The sequence below is a fragment of the Musca domestica genome, unplaced genomic scaffold (genome assembly GCF_030504385.1).
Source record: "Musca domestica strain aabys unplaced genomic scaffold, Musca_domestica.polishedcontigs.V.1.1 19, whole genome shotgun sequence".
In the NCBI taxonomy this organism is placed as follows: Eukaryota; Metazoa; Arthropoda; class Insecta; order Diptera; family Muscidae; genus Musca; species Musca domestica.
In genome coordinates, this window is record NW_026712245.1 from 755,856 (window position 1) to 783,430 (window position 27,575).

Here is a 27,575-nt window from a genome sequence, read left to right on the forward strand (position 1 = left end):
CGACTCAGATACATCTATAGCTCCCATAAATACAGGGTGAGATAAAAAAACTGCAAAAAGTCAAATGCCATAATTTTTACATTTTTTTATAAAATTTTATTGAATGAAAGCCAAAAATGTCGGAAATAGCAACAAATTTTAGAATGAGTTTAGATTTGCTCGAATTGGTCAACTTTGACACGAATTGTGGCCTTCAAACGGCCAATGAAACCGTCACATGCTGCCTAAATATTACTCTGCGATGGTACGAGACACAAAAGATTTATCCACATTTAAATGCTGGAGTGCTCTAACGATAGCCACTTGTGGTTTTCGGGCCAAATATATATAGATATCACACTATCACGCTTGAATTCCATCACGAATAAATTTTTTTCTGGAAAATTCTCAACAAAATGCTTTTGTACGCTTGTAAACAATATAATGAGCTGTCACTGGAATAATTTTAACAGCTATCGGACGACTGGCTTAGAAATGACAGCAGTCTGAAGTTGGTTGCAGTTTTTTCATTTAACCCTGTATATATGACCGGAAGAGATAGCATAAAGAAAATTTGCAGCAATTGGGTTAATATATTAGATTTTTTGAAGGTACTTATAAAAAAGAACCCAATAATATAATTTTGAATACATTGCAAGTATTTAATCATAGGGAAAAAATATCAACTTGTAAAACAAAAGACTTAAGACACGAACACGAAAGAATTTATTTAGTGTCACACTTTTTAGATGGCGTTAAGAAGCCCTGGCATCCAAATTCTGCCGTTTCCATATAAAATATTAAACATTATATTGGGTAGTTTCTTATTATGAACTTTAAGGTGAACCCAAATGCTATGATGTATCTACAAAATGTGTAGGGTATATGAATAAAAGATATAAAAAAAATATGTTGTAGGTATCATTTTTAAGTTCTCTTTTTTTAAATATTGCATATCAAAAAAATAAAAACAAACAACAGCATCAACTGAGACGTCAGTGTCTGCATAGGAATCTCTTGACATCAAAAAAAACGAAGAACAAGCAAACAAAACGTCTCAAAGATCAACATCGAAATAATATTGCGTAGGTTGTGTATTAATAAAAAAAAATTATACCCTTTGCGAAAATGCTATTCCAAAGAAGAAGAGACACTAAAAATTGCCACATCTCAACTGAGATAATTTGTTTAAACCTTTAGGGCACTTCACCTACCACAAGATGAGTACAAGGACTACGGCTGTCAGCTGTGTGCAAAATATTCAGATGCTTAAGTTGGTTCTTTGGCAACCTCTTCACTATTGATTTTTTGGGTAGTTAAGGTTTACTTTATTTTGTAAACTGAGTGTGTTCATAGGCAGAATTTTGCGTAATTTTTCTATATCTATGTTCAATAAAATATATTTAGTAACATTCTGAAGGAAACAAAATAAACCTTTTTTTAAACCATATAAACCTTTTGATTATGTCCATTAAATTACATTCTAAGTCGTTTTATGCATCCATGCCCAATTGAAATGAAATTTCCACAGATCCCAAGGAGCCCAAGGAGGAACCTTGTTGAAATTGGTGATAATCGGTCCAAATTTAAAAGTAGGTCCCACATACATCGTGAGATGAAAAAACTGCAACCGACTTCAGACTGCAGTCATTTCCAAGCCACTTGTCCGACAGCTGTTAACATTATTCCAGTGACAGCTCATTATATTGTTTACAAGCGTACAATAGCATTTTGGTGAGAGTTTTCCAGAACAAAGTTTTTCGTGATGGAATTCAAGCGTGATATTGTGATTTTTTTATATTTGGCTGGAAAACCACAAGTGGCTATCGTTAGAGCACTCCAGCATTTAAATGTGAATAAATATTTTGTGTCTCGTACCATTGCTCGTTACCGTGATAGTGGTAGCGTAGCCGGATGTCAAGGAAGTGGACGCAAGAAAACAGCAACATCAGCAGAAATGGTTCGAAAATTAAAGAAGCGATTTGATCAAAACCCACGTCGCAGTGGCCTGAACATATTGCACTATTCCATTCGGCAAATATTGAAAAATGAGCTCGGGGTAAAGCCTTTGAAATTCCAAAAAGTGCAAAGGAAATAGACTCGAAATAGCTAAAGAGTTGCTTCGCTTGGCCGAAAGTGGTGAACTACCGAATTTGGGTTTCTCCGATGAGAAAAAAATTCGTTGTCCAGCAGTTTTTAAACAAAGGCAAACAAAATGATCCTGTTTTCTTGCCATGGTAATGAGATGGTCCGCCATAACAGCCAATGGTCGCTCTCCGCTCGTTTTAATCGACCGTTGCATCAGAATAAATGTCGAATATTATCGCGAAAATATTCTCGAGGCTTGGGCACGCAAACATTTTGGCCGCAGACCTTGGAAATTCTAACAGGACTCAGCACCATCGCACTTAGCACGCGCCACCCAAGAATGGTTACAAAATGAGGATACCACCAAAATCTCCGGATACAATTCCGTTGGACTATTGTGTCTGGAGTATTTTGGAAAGCAAGGTTGGCACTGAAAATTACCAAAGTGTCGATCACCTCAAGCAAGTGCTTCGCCGGGAATGGGACAAAATACCGCAGAGCAACATTCGGGCAGCTTGTGAAGGGTTTTATTGGCCGTTTGAAGGTCATAATTCGTGACAAAGCTGACCAATTCGAACAAATCTAAACTTATTCTAAAATTTGATGCTATTTCCGTTTGACTTTGTTGCAGATTTTTTCATAGTGGGTATATTCTACTTCACATAATTTCCCCATTACCATTGTTATGGCTAGCTCTGGTAAATATGCATAGTTGTGTATCATGTGGACGACCTGTCGGACTTTTGTCCTTTTTTTAATTTTTTTTTTTTTTTTTTTTTTGACAAAAGTAAAGTTTTTTTGATCTCCAATTTTTCATATGCAGGTCCTTAAAGCTATAAACAAATATTTTTTTTTTTTGCAACGCGATCTGACGATATTGTCTTAAAAAGTCCACAATTGGAGCAACCGGGGAAGACATTGAAAACATTTTAAAAAATTGTTTCAATTTACAATTTTTGATGTAGAGCTCTTCAAAGAATTTTAGATTTTTTTTACATTTCCGACTTTCCAATTGGAAGCCTTGAGACGAATGCAAAAAAAAAAAAAAAACATTTGTGTTTGGTAGTCCTTGAAGGCTTTCAAATATAATTTCTATTTCATGATTTTTGATTGAAGAAAACCGTTTACAGTTTTTTTCAATTGACAATTATTTTAGGAGAATCCACGATTCTTGGCTAGAAAGTTGACATATATCTCAAAAAAAAAAAACAAAAAATATATGCTTGATCAGGAGGTGTTTTAAAGAAAGCTGGTCGGTCCCCATCTTATCGAATTTAAATATTTTCAAAAAGAGAAATAAATGAAATATTGAGATATTGAAAATATTGGGATTTTCGTAATTTGAAGAGATTTTGGAAACTATTTCTTATTTCATGCGAGTTGCAATAATTTATAATTTTTTGTAGGCACCATTATTGTTCCTTTTCCTGCATGGCTTAGTTCCGATAATAATGAATGAATGAATGAATTTGGTCCAAAAATACCGATAACGACCATTTTGGTCTATCAAATGATATACCCCCTTAGTAGCCATGAGGTTTAAGGTATATAGATATCCACTACATATTTTTGTAGTTAAAAAAATTCAATGTTACGAAAGTTCCGCACTTAATTTTCACACTTAAACCCTAACCATTATTCAATTAAAAACTATAAAATAAAAAAATAAAACAATTTACAACTTACCCCACGGTGGTGATGACACCACTTTTATTATCGATGGCAAACTGCCACTGTGTCTCATTCGCCAGGGTGTACAGCAGGCGGGCATTAATACCCAAATCATCATCGCTGGCCTTGATGCGCAACACACTTGTACTCACCGACACATCTTCGGCGACACTTGTCACATACTTGGCCTGTTCGAAATGGGGGTCATTATCGTTCTGATCCTCCACCAGAACGGTGATGTTGCAGTGGCCCTGATAGCTGAGCGGGGAACCGCGATCGGTGGCTTGGATTTGGAGAATATAACGAGATTGTTGTTCACGATCCAAGGGGCGAGCTGTCAGTTCGCCGGTGTGCATATCAAGGCTGAATTTATTGCCAGTGTTGCCACCTGTTGTTCAGAGAAGAAAGAAGGGAGGGAGAAGAAAAAAGATAAATTAAATGACATTATCAACCATAAAAAATTTATTTTCAATTTAATCAACAACAACTTAGTTTCAGCCATCAAACACTTACCAATAATGCTATACACAATCTCCCCGTTGGCTCCCTCATCCAAATCGTCGGCCACAATTGTGTGTATTACCGCCAAATCACTGTTTTCCGGCACCGATAGACCATAACATGAGCCCGGTCTAAATTCCGGTGCATGATCATTAACGTCAGTTATGGTTATATGCAAAGTGGCAACATCAAATTGGCCATTTTGTGCCGTTGCCGCCTCATTCACCGATGAACGTTGCTGGCGACGAGCAACGGCTGCTGCTCCTGCTGCTGTTGTTCCTCCAATGCCGGCTGCAGCTGTCATTAGATTGGCATTTAAACGCTTGGCATCGTAAACATAAATTGGCAAAATGTATGAAGCTTTTGTTTCACGATCAAATTGGCCGCGTGTTGTGACAATGCCACGTTGGGTGTCAACATGAAAATGATTATCGGCGACACCTGTTGGTATCTCATAGGTGAGATTTGCTATAGAAAAAAATGGAAGAGAAGAATCGAAGAAGAGGTGACAAACCAACGAATGAATGAAAGGGTGAATGGTGGTGGCTATAAGAAACCGTTAATTGTTATTTAACGCTCTAGCCTTTAATAGAGCTCGGAACGGTATTTTTTGGTGTCGAACTAAAGGAAGAAGGTAAAAATGTTAAGACGTGACAATTTTTTTCTTCATTGTTTCATATCTTTTTGTTGGGTTTGTTGACTTTTTAGATGGATAGCAGTTATGCAGATGTTGACATTTTGATGGACAAGACATGAGTTCTGGAAGCTCTTTTTTTTGGAAAGTTTGTTTTATTTCTATGGGAATAATAATTATTTTTTTGATCGAATAGATAGATGTTTGCCTCATAAAAGAGAAGAAGATTGTTTATCTAGACCAGCGGTTTAAATATTCGATTTTGCCGACAGATGTTTACCCTCAGCCATAGTACCCTTCACTATAGTAAGGAGGGTATCTTAAGTTCGTCATTCCGTTTATACATTTTAGACCGAAATTTACATTTTAGACCCTACAAAGTATATATATTCTTGATTAGCATAAAATTCTATATCGATTTAGCGATGTCCTTAAGTCTGCCTCCATATAATGGTACTTCCATATATTCTGTATTTTGACGATTTTAGCGGCATTCTTCACCGGAATTGTTTCAAATTTCGTATTTGAAGTTCCTAATGGATACTGGAATCTATAACAGACAATTGATTATGCAGGTCTACGCTTCCGTATAGCCCCCAAATAATGGTTCTTCCCCACATTCGGTCTTTGGATGACTTTAGCGACATTATTCACCGAAATTGTTTTGTTTTGTAGTTCGTTATGGGTACTACAATCTGTGACAGAAAATTGTCTATGCAGGTCCACGTTCTCGTATAGGCCCCATATAGCTATACTATTAGGTAACAACTTGACTATGCAGGTCCACGTCTTCGTACAAACCCCAATATAAAGGTAAATCCCTATATTCGTTATTTTTATGATATTAAGCCTATTTTTCAACGTATTTTTTTTTTTTTTTGAAAATTTCCAAATTTCTTCCAAATGTTGAAGGTTATTGAACGTTCAATCCGGCTGAACTTACTCCTTTTTTACTTGTCATACTTCACCTAATACAAATAAAATATTGGTATCGGCAAAATTAAAAGAAAATCGAACATTTATATCCAATTTCATACGAAGGCATAAATTTCATATTCATCTCATATTTCTGGTTGAGAGTAGTATTTAGATAAAGCAAGTTGGAAAGAATAGCTGACTTGATAAGAGTATTGATAATTGTGACCCTTTGTGGGTGAGGTACCAGAAGGGGTTCCCAGAGACATACCATCTTTGCAACAAATCTTGAGCGTTTTGTTTTTCAAAATCTTGAACCCTGTGGGGGGAGATACCAGAAGAAATGGTCCGACCTGTGCCACCTTTATAACATATCATGTGTTGAAGGGAATATTGTTATTTATGAGGTCTGAAACGAGTCGGATGTTAATTTCGAGTTAATTTAGGTTCATGAACATTCAAAATTTTGACGTTGACCTTTGTGGGGTAGGTACCAGAAAGAGTGGACCGATATATTCCATTTTCACAAAACATCTTGTGTTAGTAGAAATAATGGGATGTGTAAAATATGAAGAGTACCGGATGCTTATTTCGGATTTTATAATCGTTTTGGTTATTCAAAACTTTGACTCTTTGTGGAGGTGGTACCAGAAGAAATAGTCCGATCTCTACCATCTTTATAACAAATATTGTGTTAAGCTTCTTGAATATTCAAAGTTTTTAGAAGTATAATTTGAGAACACATTTTATAAGAATTATTATTCCCAACTTTGACCTTTTTGGCGGGAGGTATTTGATGGGGTGGACCGATATTGCCCACTTTCTCACCTTACCTAGCATTAATACAAATATTAGGATGTGAAATGTTGGAGCAAAGTCGCAGCGTGCATTATCTTTCTGTGCAGAAAAATAATTTCTTTGAAAATTTCCACCTTTGTGGGGGAGAGTGCCCTTCTCCGAACTCTATCTATGTTTTACAATAATATTACCATGCACCGATGCAGGTTTGGGCCAAATCGGATACTCCCTTCGAGAGTTATCGTGCGCCCAAGCCAGTCAGACAGACGAACGGAGGGACATCGCTTGATCGACTCCAAATGTCCTGAAACGGATTTGCTCCAAAGAGATCTAGGGTCTAAATCCGTTATTTCGATAAGGCACGTTTTGGCCATATGGCTGAGGGTATAAAAATACACGTTGACTTTTTTAATAGCCTCCATCAAAACTTCCTCGAAAATCAATAGTCCTTGAAAAAAGGTAGCAGAATGACTGACGTTGACTAGTCTTTTGGTCATCCTTGTATTTATAAAAATACAATGTTTCAGCTCCGGATATGGTTATACCTCTGATAATCCTTGTGAAAATATACTTAGAAAATATCCGGGAAAAATATTCGTTGATTGGTCTAATAATTCTTTAAAAATTATCCCTTGAAATAAGCTGGCTATGTCGTGGGGGTCGTGTCGACCATGTGATACCCTACAATACTAAAATATGGCAGAAGCCCCCTTTATGCCCAAATCTATTTTGGAAGATTTCGCTTTTGAAATTATGTCATAGAGCACTGCTTAGATGATATCTTTAGCTTTTTGACCAGGGACATATGCCCGATATTTACGCACTCCGTCGTGCTGTTAGTGGTTGTGATCCATTTTGCAGCTAAATATAATTCAATGGTCATCCAAAATGCTAGACTTTTTCCCTGTACTTAACTCTTTTCTCATGCAAAAATCCGTGCTCCAATTGGTTTCAATTGTGTGATTAGGAAAATTTTTCTGTTTTTGATTCATTTGAACCCCTAAATATTTTGCGAGAAGTGGTCCAAGTAGTGGTCCATCATTCTCGCTGTTCTAAACTTTCACTTCATACGAGATTTCGTGTCCTTTGTTTTCCATTTGTAACCTTTATAATGGCTGCAAAATCAGGTCCAGGTTATGGTACTTTTCACCCAATAAACATTACCCGATGGAGGACTTCTGCTCAGCCCTAAGCACTAGCTCCATGCCAACTTCCGCGTTGATTGGTCTATAAATGCCACCTCTAGAGCAACGGCAAATAATGACATTTTTCAGTTTTTGATCCATTTCGACCTCCCAAGTATAATGCGATCATCTCTAAAAGCAATAGGCTGCTATTCTGACCATAAGTAAAACAAAAAATATGCCCAAGAAAATATAAATATGTCCCAAATATTCTCTTAAGAATCCTGAAATATTTTTAAAAATCTACCATCTTTAAAAATGTCCTTGAAAAGATGCAACGAAGCCTTCTTTAATTCTTGAAAAAAAAAAAAAACATTCATAAAAATTCCAAGATTCTAGTTCGGATAGGCATTTAAAAATACATGAAAAAATCTACTCTTCCAGCTCTTATAACCCTTAAAAATGTTATTAAAAATTCACGTCTCTTACCTTGATAGATCTTTAAGAATTTAATTTAGAAATTGACGATTTTAATTTGTGAAACATTCAAAAATATCCTCAAACATCTAAAATTCTCCGATGGCGTCAGAAATAAGCTCATACTGAAGAATGGCAAGATGTTCGCTCAATTGGTCTGTAAACGTGATATATAAGACTATATTTCCTAACACTACATTGTCTCCACAAAAAATCATGCTCTAACTAAAAATTCCAATGCATGGTGAAACATTCCATTTAAATCCTGACATATTCTCCAAGGACATTCATCCCAAAAGAAAAGAAAATTTAAATTGAGCTCTTTTTTTATTGCACAGATTTATATCTAGCACACAAAAGAAAACAAATTTAGCTCGAATTTAATGTATCCTTTAAGCAAGAGTTTTTCCAATTTCCATTCCCAAGATAAATTCCTACCGTATTTCAAAATTATTTTTGAGTCATTTAATTTACCTTCTTCCATAAAAATTTCAAATATTTTTATTTAAAAACATTAAAAAATATTCACTTACCATTTTCCCCACCATTTAGCGACTTTGCCGTAACTTGCAGCACAAAGCTTCCAGCTGGTGAGTTTTCCGAAATATTTGCATAATACATGGACTGAGTAAACCGTGGTGGATTTGATTTGGTGCCACGTATCAGAATCTCCAATTTCATTCGCGATGATTTCTTTTCCAAATCACCATGATCTTGGGCCTTTACCAACAACTCGAATTTATTACGATTCAAAGTTGTTACAGGCAAACGATTATCGGAATTACTCGACGAACTTAAGGGTGGTAGAGTCTTGACAAGATCCAAGGACCCCGATTCCGAGTTCAGGCGAAAGTAACCCAACTCATTGCCATTCTCAATGGCATATGAGACCCGACCATTATTGTTGGAATCTTTATCGGTGGCCACAATTTGTAGCAACTGATCCCCAATACGTTTGCTGTCCGTTATGGTTATAACAGCTGAGGGTATTTCTTGTTTACTTATCACTCCATAACGATTACGATTCTCCTTTTGCACTGAGGGTATAACAAATTCCGGTTCATTGTCATTTTCATCTAAGACTTCTACGACAGCTGTCACTGTGCTATGCAGCCGTTCACTTTTATTCTCTGGCAAATCATAGGCCTGAACAATGAGTATGTATTCCTTGATGGTTTCATAGTCCAATGGACCCATCAGGGTTAGGCCTCCCGTTAGTATGTCTACCATAAAAAGATCGGGTTGTTCCATGGGAGACACTGGATTGCCATCCCCTCCTAAGTTTATACTCTTTGGACTGTATTTAAGTAATTTATATTGCAGACGTCCATTCAACCCTGTATCCATATCTGTGGCAGTGAAATTATATAGCACCGAGCCCTGGGCTGTCGATTCGCTGGTTTGTATTCGAATTGGGTCTTCAGTCCATATGGGTGCATTATCATTGACATCGGTTATTTCGATTTTCACAGCAATGGCACTACTGTGGGGATTGTTGCTGGCACTGGTGTCGAGAGCTCGCACCTCTAGACGAAATTCGGATTGTTCTTCACGATCCAGTTGTCGAGCCACAACTAATGACCCCGTATGGCGATCTATGTCAAAAGCTCCCTCTATGAAATCTTTGGAGACCGCTGTCACGGTATAGGTTATATAAAGATTGTCTTCGTTGAATATCATGTTCCGCTTACTACCATCTGTGCCATCTACATAGCCAACTACATGGCCAATGGCGGCGTTTTCAGGGACCTGAAAAAAGAACAAAGATAAATATTAGTTATTAGAATTAAATTAATTTATTTATTTAATTTTATTTATAAGTAACATAAACATAATAAATAATATAAGTACAGATTGCGATGAAAAAACTGCAACCAACTTCAGACTGCTTTCACTTCTAAACCACTCGTCCGACAGCTCTTAAAACTATTCCACTGACAGCTCATTATATTGTTTACAAGCCAACAAAAGCATTTTGGTGAGAGTTTTCCAGAAAAAAAGTTATTCGTGATGGAATTCAAGCGTGATAGTGTGATATCTTTATATTTGGCTGGAAAACCACAAGTGCCTACTGCTAGAGCACCCTAGCATTTGAATGTGAATAAATCTTTTGTGTCTCGTACCATCGCTCGTTACCGTGATACTGGTAGCGTAGCCCGATGTCAAGGAAGTTGACAGAGGAAAACAGGAACATCAGCAGGTATGGTTTGAAAAGTAAAGAAGCGACTTGATCGAAACCCGCGTCGCAGTGGCCGAAAAGTGGCTCGTCAGCAGAACGTATCGCAATATTCCATTCGGCAAATATTGATAAATGAGCTCGGGGTAAAATCATTGAAATTCCAAAAAGTGCAAGAACTTACACCGCAACAGAAAGAAAATAGACTCAAAAGAGCTAACGAGTTGCTTCGCTTGGCCGAAAGTGGTGAACTGCCCAATTTGGGTTTTTCCGATGAGAAAACATTCGTTGTCCAGCAGTTTGTAAATAAACGAATTGATCATGTTTACTTGCCAAAGAGGTCAGCTGAAAATTTGCACCTTCGGTTGGCCACCAGAACTCAAGCACCGGCTATGGTGATGGTGTGGGCCGCCATAACAACCGATGGTCGCTCTCCGCTCGTATTAATCGACGGAATAAATGTCGAATATTATCTCGAAAATATTCTGGAGGGTGTATGAAAGCCTTGGGCACGTGAACATTTTGGCGGAAGACCATTCCAACAGGACTCAGCACCATCGCACTCAGCACGCGCCACCCAATAATGGTTACAAACTGAGGTTCCTCGCTTCATTTACAGTGCACAATGATGATGGTGTGGGTTGCCATAACAGCCGATGGTCGCTCTCCGCTCGTATTAATCGATCGTGGCATCAGAATAAATGCCAAATATTATCGCGAAAATATTCTGGAGGGTGTACTAAAGCGTTGGGCACGCAAACATTTTGACCACCGACCTTTGACATTTCAAGAGGACTCAGCACCATCGCACTCAGGACGCGCCACCCAAGAATGGTTACAAAATGAGGTTCCTCACTTTATTTCTAGCGCACAATGGCCACCAAAATCTCCGGATACCAATCCGTTGGACTATTGTGTCTGGAGTATTTTGGAAAGCCAGGATGGCACTAAAAAATAACAAATACCAAATCAAAGTGTCGATCACCTCAAGTAAGCGCTTCGCCGGGAATGGGCCAAAATACCGCAGAGCAACAATCGGGCAGCGTGTGTTGGTTTCATTGGCGGTTTGAAGGCCATAATTCGTATCAAAGGTGACTAATTCGAACAAATCTAAACATATTCTAAAATATGAGGCTATTTCCGAGATTGAATACCTTCCACCAGTTGCAACGAATTTGGAAATTTTCAAATAAAAAATCCGTTAAAAACTCTGTTAAAATCTTAAGAATACCGATTATAGACGTTATATTGGGTTTTCTACAACGTGAACCTACATAGGTATTGTTTGTCATAAGCCATTACCATATTCAAATTCGTAACTTGAAATAAACGGTGAATAATGTAGCTATAATAATCAAAATACCGTATATAGGGAGATACGGTTATATCGGAGCTATACGAAGATGTGGACCTGCATAGACAATTTTCTGTCACAGGCTGTAGCATCCATTACGAACTTCAAATACGACATCTCAAACAATTTCGGTGAGTATTGTACCTAAAATCGTCAAAATACCAAATGTACGGAGGTAGTATATATGGGGCCTATACGAAGACCTCGACCTGTATAGAAAATTTTCTGTCACAGACTGTAGTATCCATTACGAACTTCAAATACCAAATTTGAAACAATTCGGATAAATAATGTCGCTAAAATCATCAAAAACCGAATATAGGGAGGTACCGTTATATGGGGGCTATACGAAGACGTGAATATACATAGACAATTTTCTGGCTTAGGCGGTACTATCCATTTTGAACTTCAAATAGCAAATTTGGAACAATTTCGGTCAATAATGTCGCCAAAATACCGAATATCGTGAGGTACCGTTATATGGGGGCTATATGAAAACGTGGACCTACATGGTCCATTTACGAACTTAACCCGCATAATGGCAAAATAAACATGTGTGCAAAATTTTAGCATTCTATCTCAATTCGTTCGAAAGACTCGTTCGTGATTACAACAGACAGACGGACATCGCTAAATCGACTTCGAATTTTACGCTGATCAAAAATATGTTTATGTTGCTTTGTTGGGTCTGACATGAGTATTTCGATGAGTTACAAACAGAATGTTAAAGTTAATGACAAAAATGCTCCACCCTCCATAATAGAGTGGAGGATATAGAAAATGTAAAAATTATGGCGTTTGACTTTTTTGCAGTTTTTTTTATCTCAACCCTGTATGTAATATAAATATAATTAATAATATAAATAAATATAAAATAATAATTTAATTTAAATTAATTGTTCTATAATCCCTTTAATAAACCCCCCTTCCATTTAAAATAATCCAATAGGAATTATTATTTCATCCCATACAAACATAATTCCCTTTTGTATTTAATCTAAACTTTTCTTATTACAAATTCTCCATCCTAATTCTCATTTTATCCAATCCAAATATAATTCCCTTTCCCCTTCCTTCCATACATTCATCTTTATCCAAAATTGCCACCACATTTATGGTCGAAAATACGAGATGTCCATTCCATTTATAAATTTTAAATTAATATTTCTTGTTGGCATTTCTTTTCCTCTTTTGGTCTGATTATAATTGCCGGCACCGTTTAGCCGGTCATTATATTTTGGCAATAAAGAGTAGTAATTTAAATACTTTATTGTAATGCCGATTGTTGTTTGTTTTTTTTTCGTTTTAAATTATTATTGCAAATTATATTATCCAATTTAAAGCTTAATGAGATGATGTTCTCACAAAACGATGACAACAATAATAATAACAAAAAATAATTATTTTTTAAATTATATGGAAGTTTGCGATGAGGTTCAAAGGAAGGAGAGGGAAATTGATTTTAAATAAAATTCATGAAAATAAATGAGTATGTGAAGAAATGTAAGGTTTGTAGAACACAGTAGAACAAAAAAAAAAAAAAAAAACAAATTAATAAATAAAAAATAGATGTCGCAAATATGTGTGGATCATATAAATATCAATTATTGGTTTCAATTTCAAGTCCCATACCCTACATGAAGACTGTGGTGGTATTTCCCAAGATTTAAATATTTTGTATAAAACTCATAAGTTTCAAAAAAAAAAAAAAAAAAAAAAAAATCAATCTCGGAACCTCTTCTCTCACAGCCAATATTTAAAAATAGAAAACTTGTTACTATTTAATTTAAAAAAAAAAACTTGAAATATCAAAAGGTGTTCCTAAAAATTTATTTTAAGATAAGAAGGTTCATTCATTGAAAACGGGAAAATTATTGCCAAAATCTGAGCCATCATTAACCAGATTCTGACACTGGAGTTCGACTCCAAAATAATTTATTCAATAAGAAAAATCTAGATTTCAATATCAATTTTGTTTCAAGAAAAAAATACATTTGCGAAAAGAAGTAAATTATTTGAAAAATTACAGGAACAATTCCGCATATTAGTAGAGCTAAAAATATCCCATATTTAATTATAATTGATCCCTAGCGGGTTAGGTATCAGAACGCGTAGGTAAATACATATTATATGAGATCTTGTGTTGAGGTTTATGGGTATTCAAAAATGTAACCCTTTATAGGGGAGGTACCATAATATAGTAGAGCTGGTGGATAGAAAATGTGAAATTTTAGGACAATCCAACTCTTCTTTCACATTTCATAAGAGTTATGATAATTCAAGATTTTAACCCTTTGTTTGGGAGGTACCATACAATACCACATCAGATCTTGTGTTAGCAGAAATATTGAAGTAAGAAAAAATCATACGCTTATTTCGTATTTTTAAGCATTTTGGTTAACCCCTTTGTGGTAGAGGTACCAGAAGGAGTTAACCAATGTTTAAGATCTTCACACCAGATCTTGTGTTAGTAAAGGTATTGGGATGTGTGAAATTTGAAGAAAATCGAATGCTTAATTCACATTTTATGAAAGGTGTATTAATTATTCAAAATTGTATCCCTTTATGGGAAAGGTACCAGAAGGATTGATCGGAGGTCCGATTTATAGAAATATTTAAATTTGAGAGTTTGAATGTGACTCCGTCCGTGTTATCCCTTCTCTATACCACATCGTACTTTGATTGGAATATTGAGTGGACCGATATATCCCAATGGATCTTTTGTTGGTGGAAATAATGGGATGTGTGAAATATAAAAAGAACCTGATGCTTATTTCGGATTTTCCAAACGTTTTGCTTATTAAAAACTTTGACTCTTTGTGGGGAAGGTATCAGAAGGAATGGTCCGATCACTATCGCTTTTTTTTAACAGATCCTGTGTTAATAGGAATGTTTAGATGTGCCAAGTCTAAATGGAATCCGATGTTAATTTCGCGTTTTATGAGTTTAATCGATATTCAAAATTTCGACCTTTTGTGGGGGAGGCAAAATCGGATTATCGTTTCTCTTTCTGTGCAAAAAAATATATATTTTTTTTAAATTTCGGCCATTTGTGGGGGAGGTACCAGAAGAAGTGGACCGATATCTTTCATCTTAAGACCAGACATTGGGTTAATGTAAATATTGGGATATGTGAAATTTGAAGACAATCGGATTCTTACATCACATTTTATGAGAGTTGTAATTTTTCAAAATTTTGACCATTAGTGGGGGAGGTACTTGATGGAGTGGACCGATATTGTCCATTTTCACACCTGACTTAGCACTGACGCAAATATTAGAATTTGCAATGTTGGAGCAAAATCGGATTATCGTTTTCGGTGCAGAAAATGTATTTTTTGAAAATTTCGATCTCTTGTGGGGGAGGTACCAGAAGGAGTGGACCGATATTGCCCATCTCCGAATTCGATATAAGTTTGACAAAAATATTACGATGTACGAAATTTGGACCAAATCGGATACTCCCTTCGTGTGTTATCCTACGCACCAGCCAGACAAAAGAACGGACGGACAAACAACCCTAGATCGACTCTTAATGTGCTGAAACGGATTTGGTACAAAGAGACCTAGAGTCTAAAATCGTTATTTCGATCAAATGATATATACCCTCTGTTGCCAAGTATATGGTTTAAGGTATAAAAATGTGTCTTTAACACAGAATAATCAGAGGTCCCCTTATATTTAGGACATTTTAGGAAATGATCTAACAAAAAAAAAAAAAAAAAAAAAAAAAATCCGTTGAAAATGTGGCTGAAATAAATTTTAGCTACTTTTATGCATTTCTCTTGAAAATATCATTTAATGTCGATTGACACTCCGAAATTGTTCCAAAAGGCAAATTTCGCTCTTTGCCTCCTGGAAACACAAACTATCCTTTTACAGTAAAATTTGCTGAACAAACTTAGACCCCAACAATAGCTTGAATCGGCATGGAATATTATCCTGTTAAAAATATTTTATAGGCCGTCAAATATTAATTTTTAGGGATCGGAAATTGAAACAGTATAGTGGAGGGTATAAAGGAGGGTATACAAGTCGTGACTTATAACCCCGAGCCTTGTGTAAATAATATGTTATGACAAGGGATCTTTCGGAGAATGCAATTCGAATTAAATTCGGATAAAGTCACACAATCCACACGGAACCTGAACCATCATTAGGGGATCTGAAATTAGAACAGTATAGGAGGGCATAAGGGAGGGTATAAAAGTCGTGACTTATAACCCTAAGCCTTGTCTAAATAATATGTTATGACACGAAATCTTTCGGATAATGCAATTCAAACCAAATTCGGATAATTTCACACAATCCATACGGAATCTGAACCAGCATTACCAGGTGGGATTACTGTGGTCTCAGCATTTTATTGACGAAAACTCTGTTAGAAGTTATTTGAAATTTTACAGTTCTATACAATGCCAAGGCTTAATTGTGTGGCCAGATTTATTAATTGGCTATATTGTTCATTGATGGGTTTCTTATGAATAAGTAGGACTCTGCTGAGTATATAATAGGTCTCCTGCAATTTACTCACAATAACATCTTATAAAATTACAGGAACAACAACAACAACAAAACTTAATAAATGTTATAAAATACGGAAAATAAAACATTGACATAAAACAAAATGTTATGCATCTTCAAAGAAAGCGACCGAATCGACCTTAAATGCAAAAACAAAAAGAAAAATAAAAATAATATTGTATTTTTGTTTCTTAACGATGACCAATATAGGGTTCACTTGCTACCTCTGCTGGATTGTCACTACCGCTACGGAGACTACTGATTTGTTTTATGTTTTTGAGACGTTTAATTCGGAGCTGTTTCCTGCTAGGTTTTGGTTTCAGACAATGTTTTTTTTTTGTTTTTTTTTTTTTTCAGCTGAGAAAGGAAATCCGTACAAAATCGGCATATGACTGGAAGAATGGGGAGAGCAGAGGATTTCTGAGGGCATACAAATACGCATTGTCGCCCCGGCACGTACAAACGGTTGAGTTGACAGAATACAAACGTTTCAGACAATCATCGCAAAGGTCCGTCTGCCAGCCAGCCAGCCAGCCCAACTACAAAACAGCTAAATTGTGACAATAAAATGTAACAGTTTTTTAATTGGTATCCAGGCAAAAAGAACAACAACAGCCGCATCATCAGCCACTGACTGCATCAGACGTTGAGATCTCGGTGCAACAACCGCAGCATTTGTTTGAATGGATGTTTTGCTTGAAAATGCAGTTAATTGCATTAAAAAGATTTTTTCTGCTTTTTCTTAATGTCTGTGTTGTTGTTATTGTTGTTGCTGCTGCTGGATGTGCCTTGTATTGTAAAATTGTTTAAGAGAAAAAATCCTTTGCAAACAGTTAGTAGTTAAGCGGCAATGACCAATGGAACGAAACACAAGACACAGCTCAACGAAACAACAAAACAACTGAACAACAAATAATTTAACATTTTTCATTTATTTGTCAGAGAGTTTCGTAGGGCTGTTGTTGTTTGTGTTGTTGGTGTTGTGGGGCTTGGGCCAAGAAAAGCCAAAAAACGGCAGAAATCCACGTAAATTATGAAGCTATGCAAAACATGTGCGAAATTGAAACGTGAGGTACATTATTAATTTCGGGCCTTCTTTTTCGGGGAGGATTAAAACGACAACAGACAATTTGAGATGAGATTGTGAGGGTTTTTTGTGTGCGTTTTTTTTTTTTTTTTTTTTTTTTTTTTGGTGGAAAAGGAAGTCATAGCTCTTTAACATTCCAAAGAAAAGAGATTTCTTATTTTTGTGAATTGTTTTTATGTTTAAGGAAATTAAAGAAGAAAGTTCTTGAAATAAAGGAATTCGTGGGAGTGGTATTATGGTGAGATGAGGGATTTTCGAGAATATGTTCATAAAGTCTATCGGAGATATAAATTTGGATTTTTTTTAAATATATTTTCACAACATCTAAAAGAGCAGTTAATGTGGATTGTTTTGGAATTCCGTCTCAAAGATTAGCAGAGCTATAAAGCATGGATATTTGAAATATTCGTTTTACTTGGATCGCTAAAAAAGATTTCTTGTTTCTTTAAAGCCATAAACGTTTTTAAAACCATATTTTTGGTCCTTAAAAAAGGGATGTTTAAAAATATTTTTAGGTGAATTGCAGAAATATACACATGAATTTTTGAAATTTTAAAGAAACATAAAATTCGATTTTTTCAAATATTTTTTTAAGTACTGTAAATAAAAAGTTTTGTTTTTTTTTTACTTTTCAAGGAATTTCAGAATTTAAACCGTGGATTTTTTGAATAATTTTTACGGGACTATAAATGTGGATTTTTCAAATAGTTTTAAATGTTTAAATTTCAAATAGTTTTAAAGAACTTCAAACGTTTGAATTTTTATAGCTTCTAATATTATTTGGGGGCATTTTGGTCTGTCAACGTGAATTTTTGAAGTGAATTTTTGAAAGGACCTTTAGGGCTTTAAATAAGATTTTTTGGAATATTTTTTCAAAGGACTTAAATGGTTATAAATGTAAGTTTTTGAAGGATATTTATATAGGTCCTTTTGGGCGTAAAACGTTATTATTGTCACAGAACCTAAATAGTATTATTTAGATCATATGCAAAGCTAAGAGTGTGAAATTTTTAAAAATATATTTGAAAGGAACTTCATGTCTTCAAAATTGGATTTTTGAAAGGACTTTTTGGGTTAAAGCGTGGGTTTTATGAAAATAATTGTTAAAGTATGAATTTTTAAAAATATATTTTAAAGGTTATTTAGGGTTTGAAACGTGGATTTGTTGAGAATATTAATATAGATACTTGATGGTTTGGCACGTGAATATCCTCCAAGAACCTGAATAATATGTATTAGAGGATATTTAAGGCCATACGTGTAATTTTTAGGAAATTTTTTTGAAAGGTTACTCAGGGATTTATACTTGGAAATCTGGATATAAAAAAATATATTTTTACTTTCTTGCTTAAGCGTGTTTTTATGTGAGCTTATTTGTATATATTCTTTATGGCTTAAAACGTGGAGGATATTTAAGGCTAAAAACGTGCAATTTTTAAGAATATTTTTGAATGAACTTTCAGGGTTTTGAACTTGGATTTTTTAAGAATATTTTGTATAAATAATTTCTTAAAAACATTTGTAAAGGTTCATTTAGGCTTTAAAAGTGTTAGTGTTATGAATCCGTGAAAATGTGATTTTTTTGCTACAAATGTTCAGAGGATCTTTAAGGATATATACGTTTATTTTTGTTCTAAGAACACACATTTTTGTAGTTCTGTTGGACATTTAAATTTGCTTTTCTTAGACTGATTTTAAAGGACTTTTGAGGATATAAACATGGATTTTAGAAGATTAGATTTTGAAGGACCTTTACGGTTTCAACTTTATTTTTTTATATTTTTTTTTAAAACGGACTTACGTTTTTGGAGAATAATTTTCGAAGGTCCTTCGGGACCAGAGTCAATAAATTCATAATTTTTTAAGAAACAATTTTAAGTAGTAGTAGATTTTTTGATGAGTATACATAAAAACAAGTAAGCAAAGGCTATAGCCGTGCGGGGCCGACCATGTGGTACCCTACAACACTACAATATGTTCGAAGTATCCTTATATCCAAACCCATTTGGTAAGGTTTCGTTTCGTTTAGGTTTTTGACTCCGTAGTGTTGTTAAGTATTCAAAACAATTTCACACGAAAGTTGTGGTCCGTTTTATAGTTAAATATAATCCAAAAGTCATGAAAACAACAGCGAACATGTGAAATTCCGTGTCGATTAGTTTTCAATTGTGGCCTATAGAGGGATTACAAATTAGAAAAATTTCAATTTTTTAGTCCATTTGAAATCATAAATGTAAATCTTAAGAAAAATAGGCTTTAATTATGACCCTAACGCTACCCCATGTAATTTCGTGAAGATCGGGCGATAATTGCGACATGCATATAATACCCTCAAAGGGGGTGTAAAAATTTAGAAAATTTTCAATTCAAAATTGTAAGTCAAACTGAAAAAATTGTATGCCATAAAAAATATGACAAAAATTGAAAAAATCGACTAAAGATATTCACTTTTGTATTGGTATATTTGTCCGCGATTTTCTTAGATTTTATCCAGAGACCATTCCGAATTGAGGGGAATTGTGAAAATCGGCCCAGCGGTTGTTGACTTATAAGCAGAATAAATAAGATCTCTTCCTTTTACATATATATTGTTCCTATTTTGCTATATATCCGATTTCTTGGCTATCAGCATCGATTTGATGGTCAGGAGTGACCTTTTAATGTATTTGTGATTTGCCTGGGGTTAAAAATATTCGCGTTTTAATTGAAATTTTCCCATTTTCTTACATAAAAGTTAGGGTCTATTTTACCCGCTAATTATTGTCCGATGGCCGCACAAATTGGTAGGCTTCTGACTAGTCCTAAACTCTAACTCCATGTAAATGTACGCGTCGTTTGGTTCATAATTGTGGCCTACTGAGCAATCAGGAAAATTTTCTGTTTTTGGTCCATTGCAACCCCTAAATATGCGATCATCCCCAAAAGCAATAGGATGGGGCCACAATTGCGACCTGTAGCGTGATTACAAATTAACATGGACAGACGGTTGGACGAACATACATAGCTAGATCGACTCAGCTCGGCGAGATAGGAAGATCCATATATACTTTCCTATGTGGGAAACCAATATTTCGAGGTGTTACAAAATTTTTGACCCAATCAAACACATAGTGTTGTAGGGTATAAAAATTAAGGACGTGTAGATCACTTGATATATTAAATAATACTGTTTAGAGGACTATAATGATGTAAATTTTTGAAAAAAAAAATCAAATCAAAAAAATCACATTTGTAGATCATTTGAAGTAAATATTTATTTATTTTCAAGGACTATATTTAACTTGGGCTCTTAAATAATATTTTTTCAGGTTCTATATTGACGTGGAGTTTTTCAAGAATATATTTTTAAGTACTATGCTAAAATAATAATTTCATGATTTTTTAAGAATATTTTTAAGGATTGTATTGAAGCGAATTTTCGAGAAGTAATCTTTTTAATAATAATTTTTCAAGGACTATAAATTAACATGGAATTTTTAAGGATATTTTCTTAAATACTATTGTAATAATTTTTTAAAGAATAAGCTTCAAAGACTATCAATTAACACGGATTTTTTAGAAACATTTTTCCGAGGACTATCATTCAATGATAGGTTGTAAAGATATCTGGTCCCAAAGCATGAAATTTTGGCAACATTTTTTGAAGGCTCTATTTGGCTCTCAGAATCTCCGGTGGTAAGAAAATTTTCAAGGTACTTTCCATGAGTTTTTTTTTAATATTTTCATGGACTTTTTTTCAACGACTTTCAAGGCTCATATAGTTGATAATAACAGAGCGATATTTTTTTGACATAAAAAAAATAAATAAAAAAAAAATAAATTTTAGCTCCAGTCATGTATTGCATTTTAAGGTTATTCAAAAATGTCGTATTTTTTTAAGAATATTAAAAAAATATGAGAATAATTTTTAAAGATGAAGTCTAGAATATTTTTTGAAGATGATATCTAGGCTTTATGTGTGAATTTTTAGCAATGTTTTTTGAAGGCTCTATTTGTGAATATTTAATAATATGTTTTGAAGAAACTGTAAAGAATCTCTGCATGTATTTGAAGAACATTCAAAAAGAAATTTCTTCCAAAGAAATACAATTTTATAAATTTTTTTCATGGTGTGTTTTTTTAATATTTGAAACATGGAGTTTTACTAGACTGTTTTGAAACTATTTTTTGGCTTGAGTTGTGTATCTTTTGGAGGATGTTTATAATGTTTTTTCGAGCTCTGTCCATAATCTTTAAGAAAAAAGGCACCATTATATTTGAAAAAAAATTAAGGGATTCAATTGTGAAATTTTAGGAAAAAATTGGAGGATTATATTAGGAAAATTTTTAAAGGGTTTATGTCGCTGTAGAAATTAATTTTTAATTTTTTCAAAAAGTACATTTCATTAAAACTTCAATCAGGGCTTTAATAGTGGGTTTAAAAAAACGTCCCAAAAGTCATTCCTTCCTTTCCTGAGACTACCTCTCCTTTATCACCAGTATTATTGCAATTTATGTGACCATTCCAAACAGTAGCCCTCTGCTAAAGACTTTTACCGCAACGAAAAACCTCAAATATTTAACACAATTACCCCAAAAACACCTTCATTACGTCGCATTCATTAACATTTTGCTGTGTGTTTTGTTAATAAACCGAACAACTTCCCAACTTATTATGCGGCTTGTAAACGGCAGCCAGGGCGACAGAGAGATACGGCTTTGTTAACTACCGCCATTTAAAATGCCAATGTTATAATTTCAATTTATGTACTTCGTTCGAGTGTTTGTTTTTATTTTATTTATGCCGAAAATGGCAGCTAATGAATTGCCATTTTTTGCGACAAGCAGTCGGGCGAGTAACAACACCACGACAATATTGCCGCCACTAATGATGATGGGACGGATGGGGGATATAATTTGCATAGAGGAACTGTTCTCACCAGGGGGAAAACTGGTAAACGGTTTGTTTAACTTTGAGAAAGAGAAAAACGAAGAAAAAAAAAACGCTAAAAACAAGAAAAGAAAAATCCCACGCCTTAGTTTGCTTTGATATCAGCGTTTGGTTTATTTTAAACAAATGAGTTTGAAGTTTTTTTCGGTTTTAGTTTCCTCTCGATACCCTTCAATATTGAAAGGGAGATATATGATGTTAGGCCTTGGATTTGTAACACCCGGAGTTGATAAAATTAATTTTGATAACATAAAATGTTTTCAAAATATGAACCACTTCAGGCTATGATGACCCAGCAATAAATGTGGTATTCATATGAAAAAATATGGACTCAAATATTTTGAGAGCCTTCCAGATTTCTTGTAAATGTTTTTGAATAACTTTTTTTAATTTATACAATTAATATCGAAATCCATGCCATGGATTATCTTGGAAAAGAAATATTTTTTTAAAAATATAGGGAAATAAAGGAATATCTGAAGCCCCATACAGGAAGAGATGAAAAAACTGCAACCAATTTCGGACTGCTGTCATTTCTAAGTCACTCGTCCGACAGCTGTTAAAATTATTTTAGGGACAGCTCTTTATATTGTTTACAAGCATAAAAAAGCATTTTGGTGAGAATTTTCCAGAAAAAAAGTTATTCGTGGTGGAATTCAAGCGTGGTGGTGTGATTTCTTTATATTTGGCTGGAAAATCATAAATGGCTATCGTAAGAGCACTCCAGCATTTAAATATGAATAAATCTTTCGTGTCTCGTACCATCGCTCATTACCGTGATACTGGTAGCGTAGTCCGACATCAAGGAAGTGGACGGAAAAAAGCAGCAACATCAGCAGAAACGGTTCGAAAAGTAAAGAAGCTACTTGATCGAAACCCGCGTCGCGGTGGCCGAAAAATGGCTCGTGAGCTGAACATATCCCAATATTCGGCAAATATTGAAAAATGAGCTCAGGTTAAAGCCATTGAAATTCCAAAAAGTGCAAGAATTAATGCAAGAACTTACACCGCAACAGAAAGAAAATATACTCAAAAGAGCTAAAGAATTGCTTCGCTTGGCCGAAAGTGGTGAACTGCCGAATTTGGTTTTCTCCGATGAGAAAACATTCGTTGTCCAGCAGTTTGTAAACAAAGGCAAACAAAATGATCGTGTTTACTTGCCAAAGAGGTCAGCTGAAAATGTGCACCTTTGGTTGGCCACCAGAACTCAAGCGCCGGCCATGGTGATGGTGTGGGCGCGCCATAACAGCCGATGGTCACTCTCCGCTCGTATTAATCGACCGTGGCATCAGAATAAATGCAGAATATTATCGCGAAAATATTCTGGAGGGTGTATTAAAGCCTTGGGCACGCAAACATTTTGGCCGCAGATCTTGGACACTCCAACAGGACTCAGCATCATCGCAGTCAGCACACGGCATCCAAGAAGGGTTACAAAATGAGGTTCCTCGCTTCATTTCCAGCGCACAATGGCCACCAAAATCTCCGGATACCAATCCATTGGACTATTGTGTGTCTGGAGTATTTTGGAAAGTAAGGTTGTCACTAAAAAATATCAAAGTGTGGATCACCTCAAGCAAGCGCTTCGCCGGGGATGGGCCAAAATACCGCAGAGCAACATTTGGGCAGCGTGTGACGGTTTCATTGACCGTTTGAAGGCCATAATTCGTGCCAATTCCAATTCGAACAAATCTGAACTTATTCTAATATTTGATGCTATTTCCGACATTTTTTGCTTCATTCAATAAAATTAAAATAAAACCAGTAAGCAAAGGCTATAGTCGTGCGGGGCCGACTATGTTATACCCTACAACACTACAATATGTTAGAATCCCCCTTATGTTTAAATCCATATTGGAAGATTTCGCTTTTTAAATTAGGATTTTGACTGGGGACATTTGCCCAATATTTATGCACTCCGTCGTGTTGTTGTTGTGGTCCATTTTACAGCTAAATATAATCCAATGGTCATCCAAAAAGCTAGAATTCTTCACTGTCCTTAACTTTCTTCACAGGCGTGTCGATTGGCTTCAATTTTTGTTTTTGGTTAATTTGAACCCCTAAATATTTTACAATCATCTCCAAAAGCAAGAAGCTTCTCCGTACCTCCAAATTTAGACACATCTATATGATTTGCTTGTCTACGATATTTGGCTATATTCGTCAACGAAATCAGCATAAAAAAGCCAGAAGTTCGCCTTTTGTGTATTTCAGATATCGCCTGTAAGTAATACTGGAATTTTTCACACAAAATTAGTGGTCTATTGTACCCGCTGTCCTAAACTCTAACTTTATGCGAGATTTCGTGTCCTTTGGTTTCTATTTATGACCTCTATAACGGCTGCAAAATCAGGAAAATTTTTAGTTGTTGGTCCATTTCGACCCTTAATAAATTGCGGACATCTTTGAAAACAATAGGTCTAGCCCTTCTGAGTCCAACCCTACCCTTATGAAAATTTTCGTGAAGATCGGACGATAATTGCAATCTGTATATAATAACCCCAACCTGTGTTGTAAAATGAAAAAATATTACAAAATGTACAATTCAATATTATAAGTCAAATTGAAAAAATCGCATGCGATAAAAAATATGAAAAAAATAAAAAAATGCCACAAAATACTATCACAAAATACTATTAACATCATTACAGGCATCTTTTTATGCGATTTTTTTAGATTTTATACTTTTATGCCAAGAGGGCATTCTGAATTGACAAAATTTGTCAAAATCGGTCCAGCCATTCCTGAGATATAAGCATTCTAACTAACATCCCCTTCCTTTGTATATACCCATTGTATATATTTCGCTATACATAACCGATAAATTTACTATCGGCATCTACGTAACGGTCAGAATTGACCTGTTCGTCTATTTGTGATTTCGCGGGATTAAAAATATTCGCGGTTTAATGGAAAATTTTACTTTTATTTAACAAATATGTTGTGCCCCATTTCATCCACTAAATTTTACCCAATGACCATCAAAATTGGAAGGCTTCTGCCCAGTCCTAAGCTCTAGCCCCATGCTAACTTCCGCGTCGATTGGTCTATAATTGCGACCTGTAGAGCAACTGCAAAATCAGAAATTTTTTCAGTTTTTGGTCCATTTCAACCCCTAGACATTATGCGATCATCTCCAAAAGAAATAGGGTTCTATTCTGACCCTAGCCCCACCTCCATTCTAAATTTCGTGAAGATCGGGCCGTAATTGCGACCTGTAGAGTGATTACAAATTAACATGGACAGACGGACAGACGGACAGACGGACAGACGGACGGACGGACATACATAGCTAGATCGACTCAGCTCGGCGAGCTAGGAAGATCCATATATACTTTCCTATGTGGGAAACCAATATTTCGTGGTGTTACATAATTTTTGGCCCAATCAAACTTATAATACCCCCAACACATAGTGTTGTAGGGTATAAAAAGGAAAAATTATGGCATTTGATTTTCTTGCAGTTATTTTTTATCTCACCCTGTAGAATTTAAAAAGACTTAACAAAGTTTGAGATTTGAATTCCTTTTAGTTATTTTTTATTAAAAGTAGTGCACCTAATATTCGTTTCGACCCATTTCTGCATTGTGTCGCCTTTGTTAATCTTCTTCGGCTATGCAAAACTAAACTAAACAAACAAACAGAGTGTCAAAGTGGCAGCGGCAAAACTTCTTTGTGATGATTGTTTGTTGAGATTCTTGGTAAAAAACGAACCATGGATGTTTCCTTTTGGCTTTGTTCTTTTTGTTTGCTGCTTTTTACAACAGCTACTGTTGTTGCCTACTGCTACAGCTTGCCGTTGATGCCGATGTCAATGCAAAACTAACTACCAAAAAATACTGGAAAAAAAAAACTGAGTTACAGAAAAAAATCTACGGCCAGAAATTCGTGTATTTAACATTTGTCACGTGATGCTACAAATCATTGTCACACATACAATAGTTGAGTCGTTAATATGTCTGTATGTACTCTACACAGTATGTATGGGTGTGTGTATCATATGTGTTAGCATATGTATGCATTTATGTACTACATCATATATTTACAATGAGGAGTATTTGTAAGGGAGTATACCGTGTGCGGTAAAATGCAAAGTAGCTTAACTTCGATTGTAAAAAAAAGTGATTCAAGAAAGACAGCAAATATGAAAAGAATAGAAATCCGAAGAGTTTCGAAAATATAGGAACCGTTCTATACGCAAATATCTTAAAAGGAACTTATATATTGATTACTTATGTAACAACTACAGATGAAATATTTTTAATGATTTTTTCAGAATTATAGACTGAGTTATTTAAAACCCAATCACTATTTTATATTTTTAAGGATTTATTATTTCGCTAAAGCGAAAACATATTTATAAATACTTTTCTTGGAAAATAGCAGAGTTGTTGTTTCGATTTTTTTAGAGTGAATAGACCCTTGAAAACACTTTAAAATATTCTTAAAGTTTTATTATTAAAGCTGTGACATTTACCCCTATGATAGGTCTAATAATGAATTTTTAAGAATATTTTAGAGTGCTTTAATGGAATCTATCCTAGATTTAAAAAAACGATATCGTGTAGTCCCTATATTGCGATTCCCTTTCCATATTCGCATTCCCATTTATGATTGTAGTACCCCTTGATGTGCGGTATTTTGTTGATTTTAGCGACATTTTTTACCGGAATTGTTTCAAATTTCGTATTTATAGTTCGTAATCGGTACTACAACCAATGGCAAATAATTACTTATGCAGAACCACATCTTCGTAAAATCCCCGGTTTTTCTTGCGTTTTTTTTCGAAGGAATTTTTAGAAAATTTTCAAGTTACTTCAAATGGTGAAGGGTGTGTTTTTTTTTCAAATTATAAGAGATTATATCTTCGGTGCTTAAAATATTTTCAAGGTATTTTTCACCGATTTTTATAAAAAAAATATTTTTATGAACTTTCTACATCCTACAATGGTAGATTTTCTAATATTTTTAAAAATAGTATATTAGTTGCCACTTTTTTAATTTTCAAAAAACCTTCAAGACTCGAATAGTATGGGAAATTTGCAGCCTTATAGTATTGAGAACATACTAAGGTGCTTTTAAGAATGCGGATTATTTTATTTTTTTGAACATTTTGATATCCTCAGCTATATGGCCACAGAGGAGAGGGTATAAAAATCATCACGTTGTCTTTTTACCTCCACCATAGTATGGAGGGTATATTAAGTTTGTCACTCCATTTGTAACACCCCAAAATATACATTTTAGACCCCATATAGTATATATATATTCTTGATCAGCATAAAATTCTATTTCGATTTAGCAATATCCGTCTGTG

The 27,575-nt window shown here is 34.8% G+C and overlaps 1 protein-coding gene across 1 annotated transcript in view; it reads right to left on the reverse strand.

Moving 5' to 3' along the window:
* LOC101889189 (protein dachsous) overlaps positions 1–27,575 on the reverse strand; it is a 472,944-nt gene that overhangs the window by 24,062 nt on the left and 421,307 nt on the right. The window contains exons 9-11 of the mRNA XM_059121118.1: positions 8,721–9,936; positions 4,252–4,707; positions 3,754–4,126 (exon numbers count right to left, since the gene is read on the reverse strand). Coding sequence (XP_058977101.1) covers positions 3,754–4,126; positions 4,252–4,707; positions 8,721–9,936 — 2,045 coding nt within the window. The remainder of the gene's footprint in view (positions 1–3,753; positions 4,127–4,251; positions 4,708–8,720; positions 9,937–27,575) is intronic.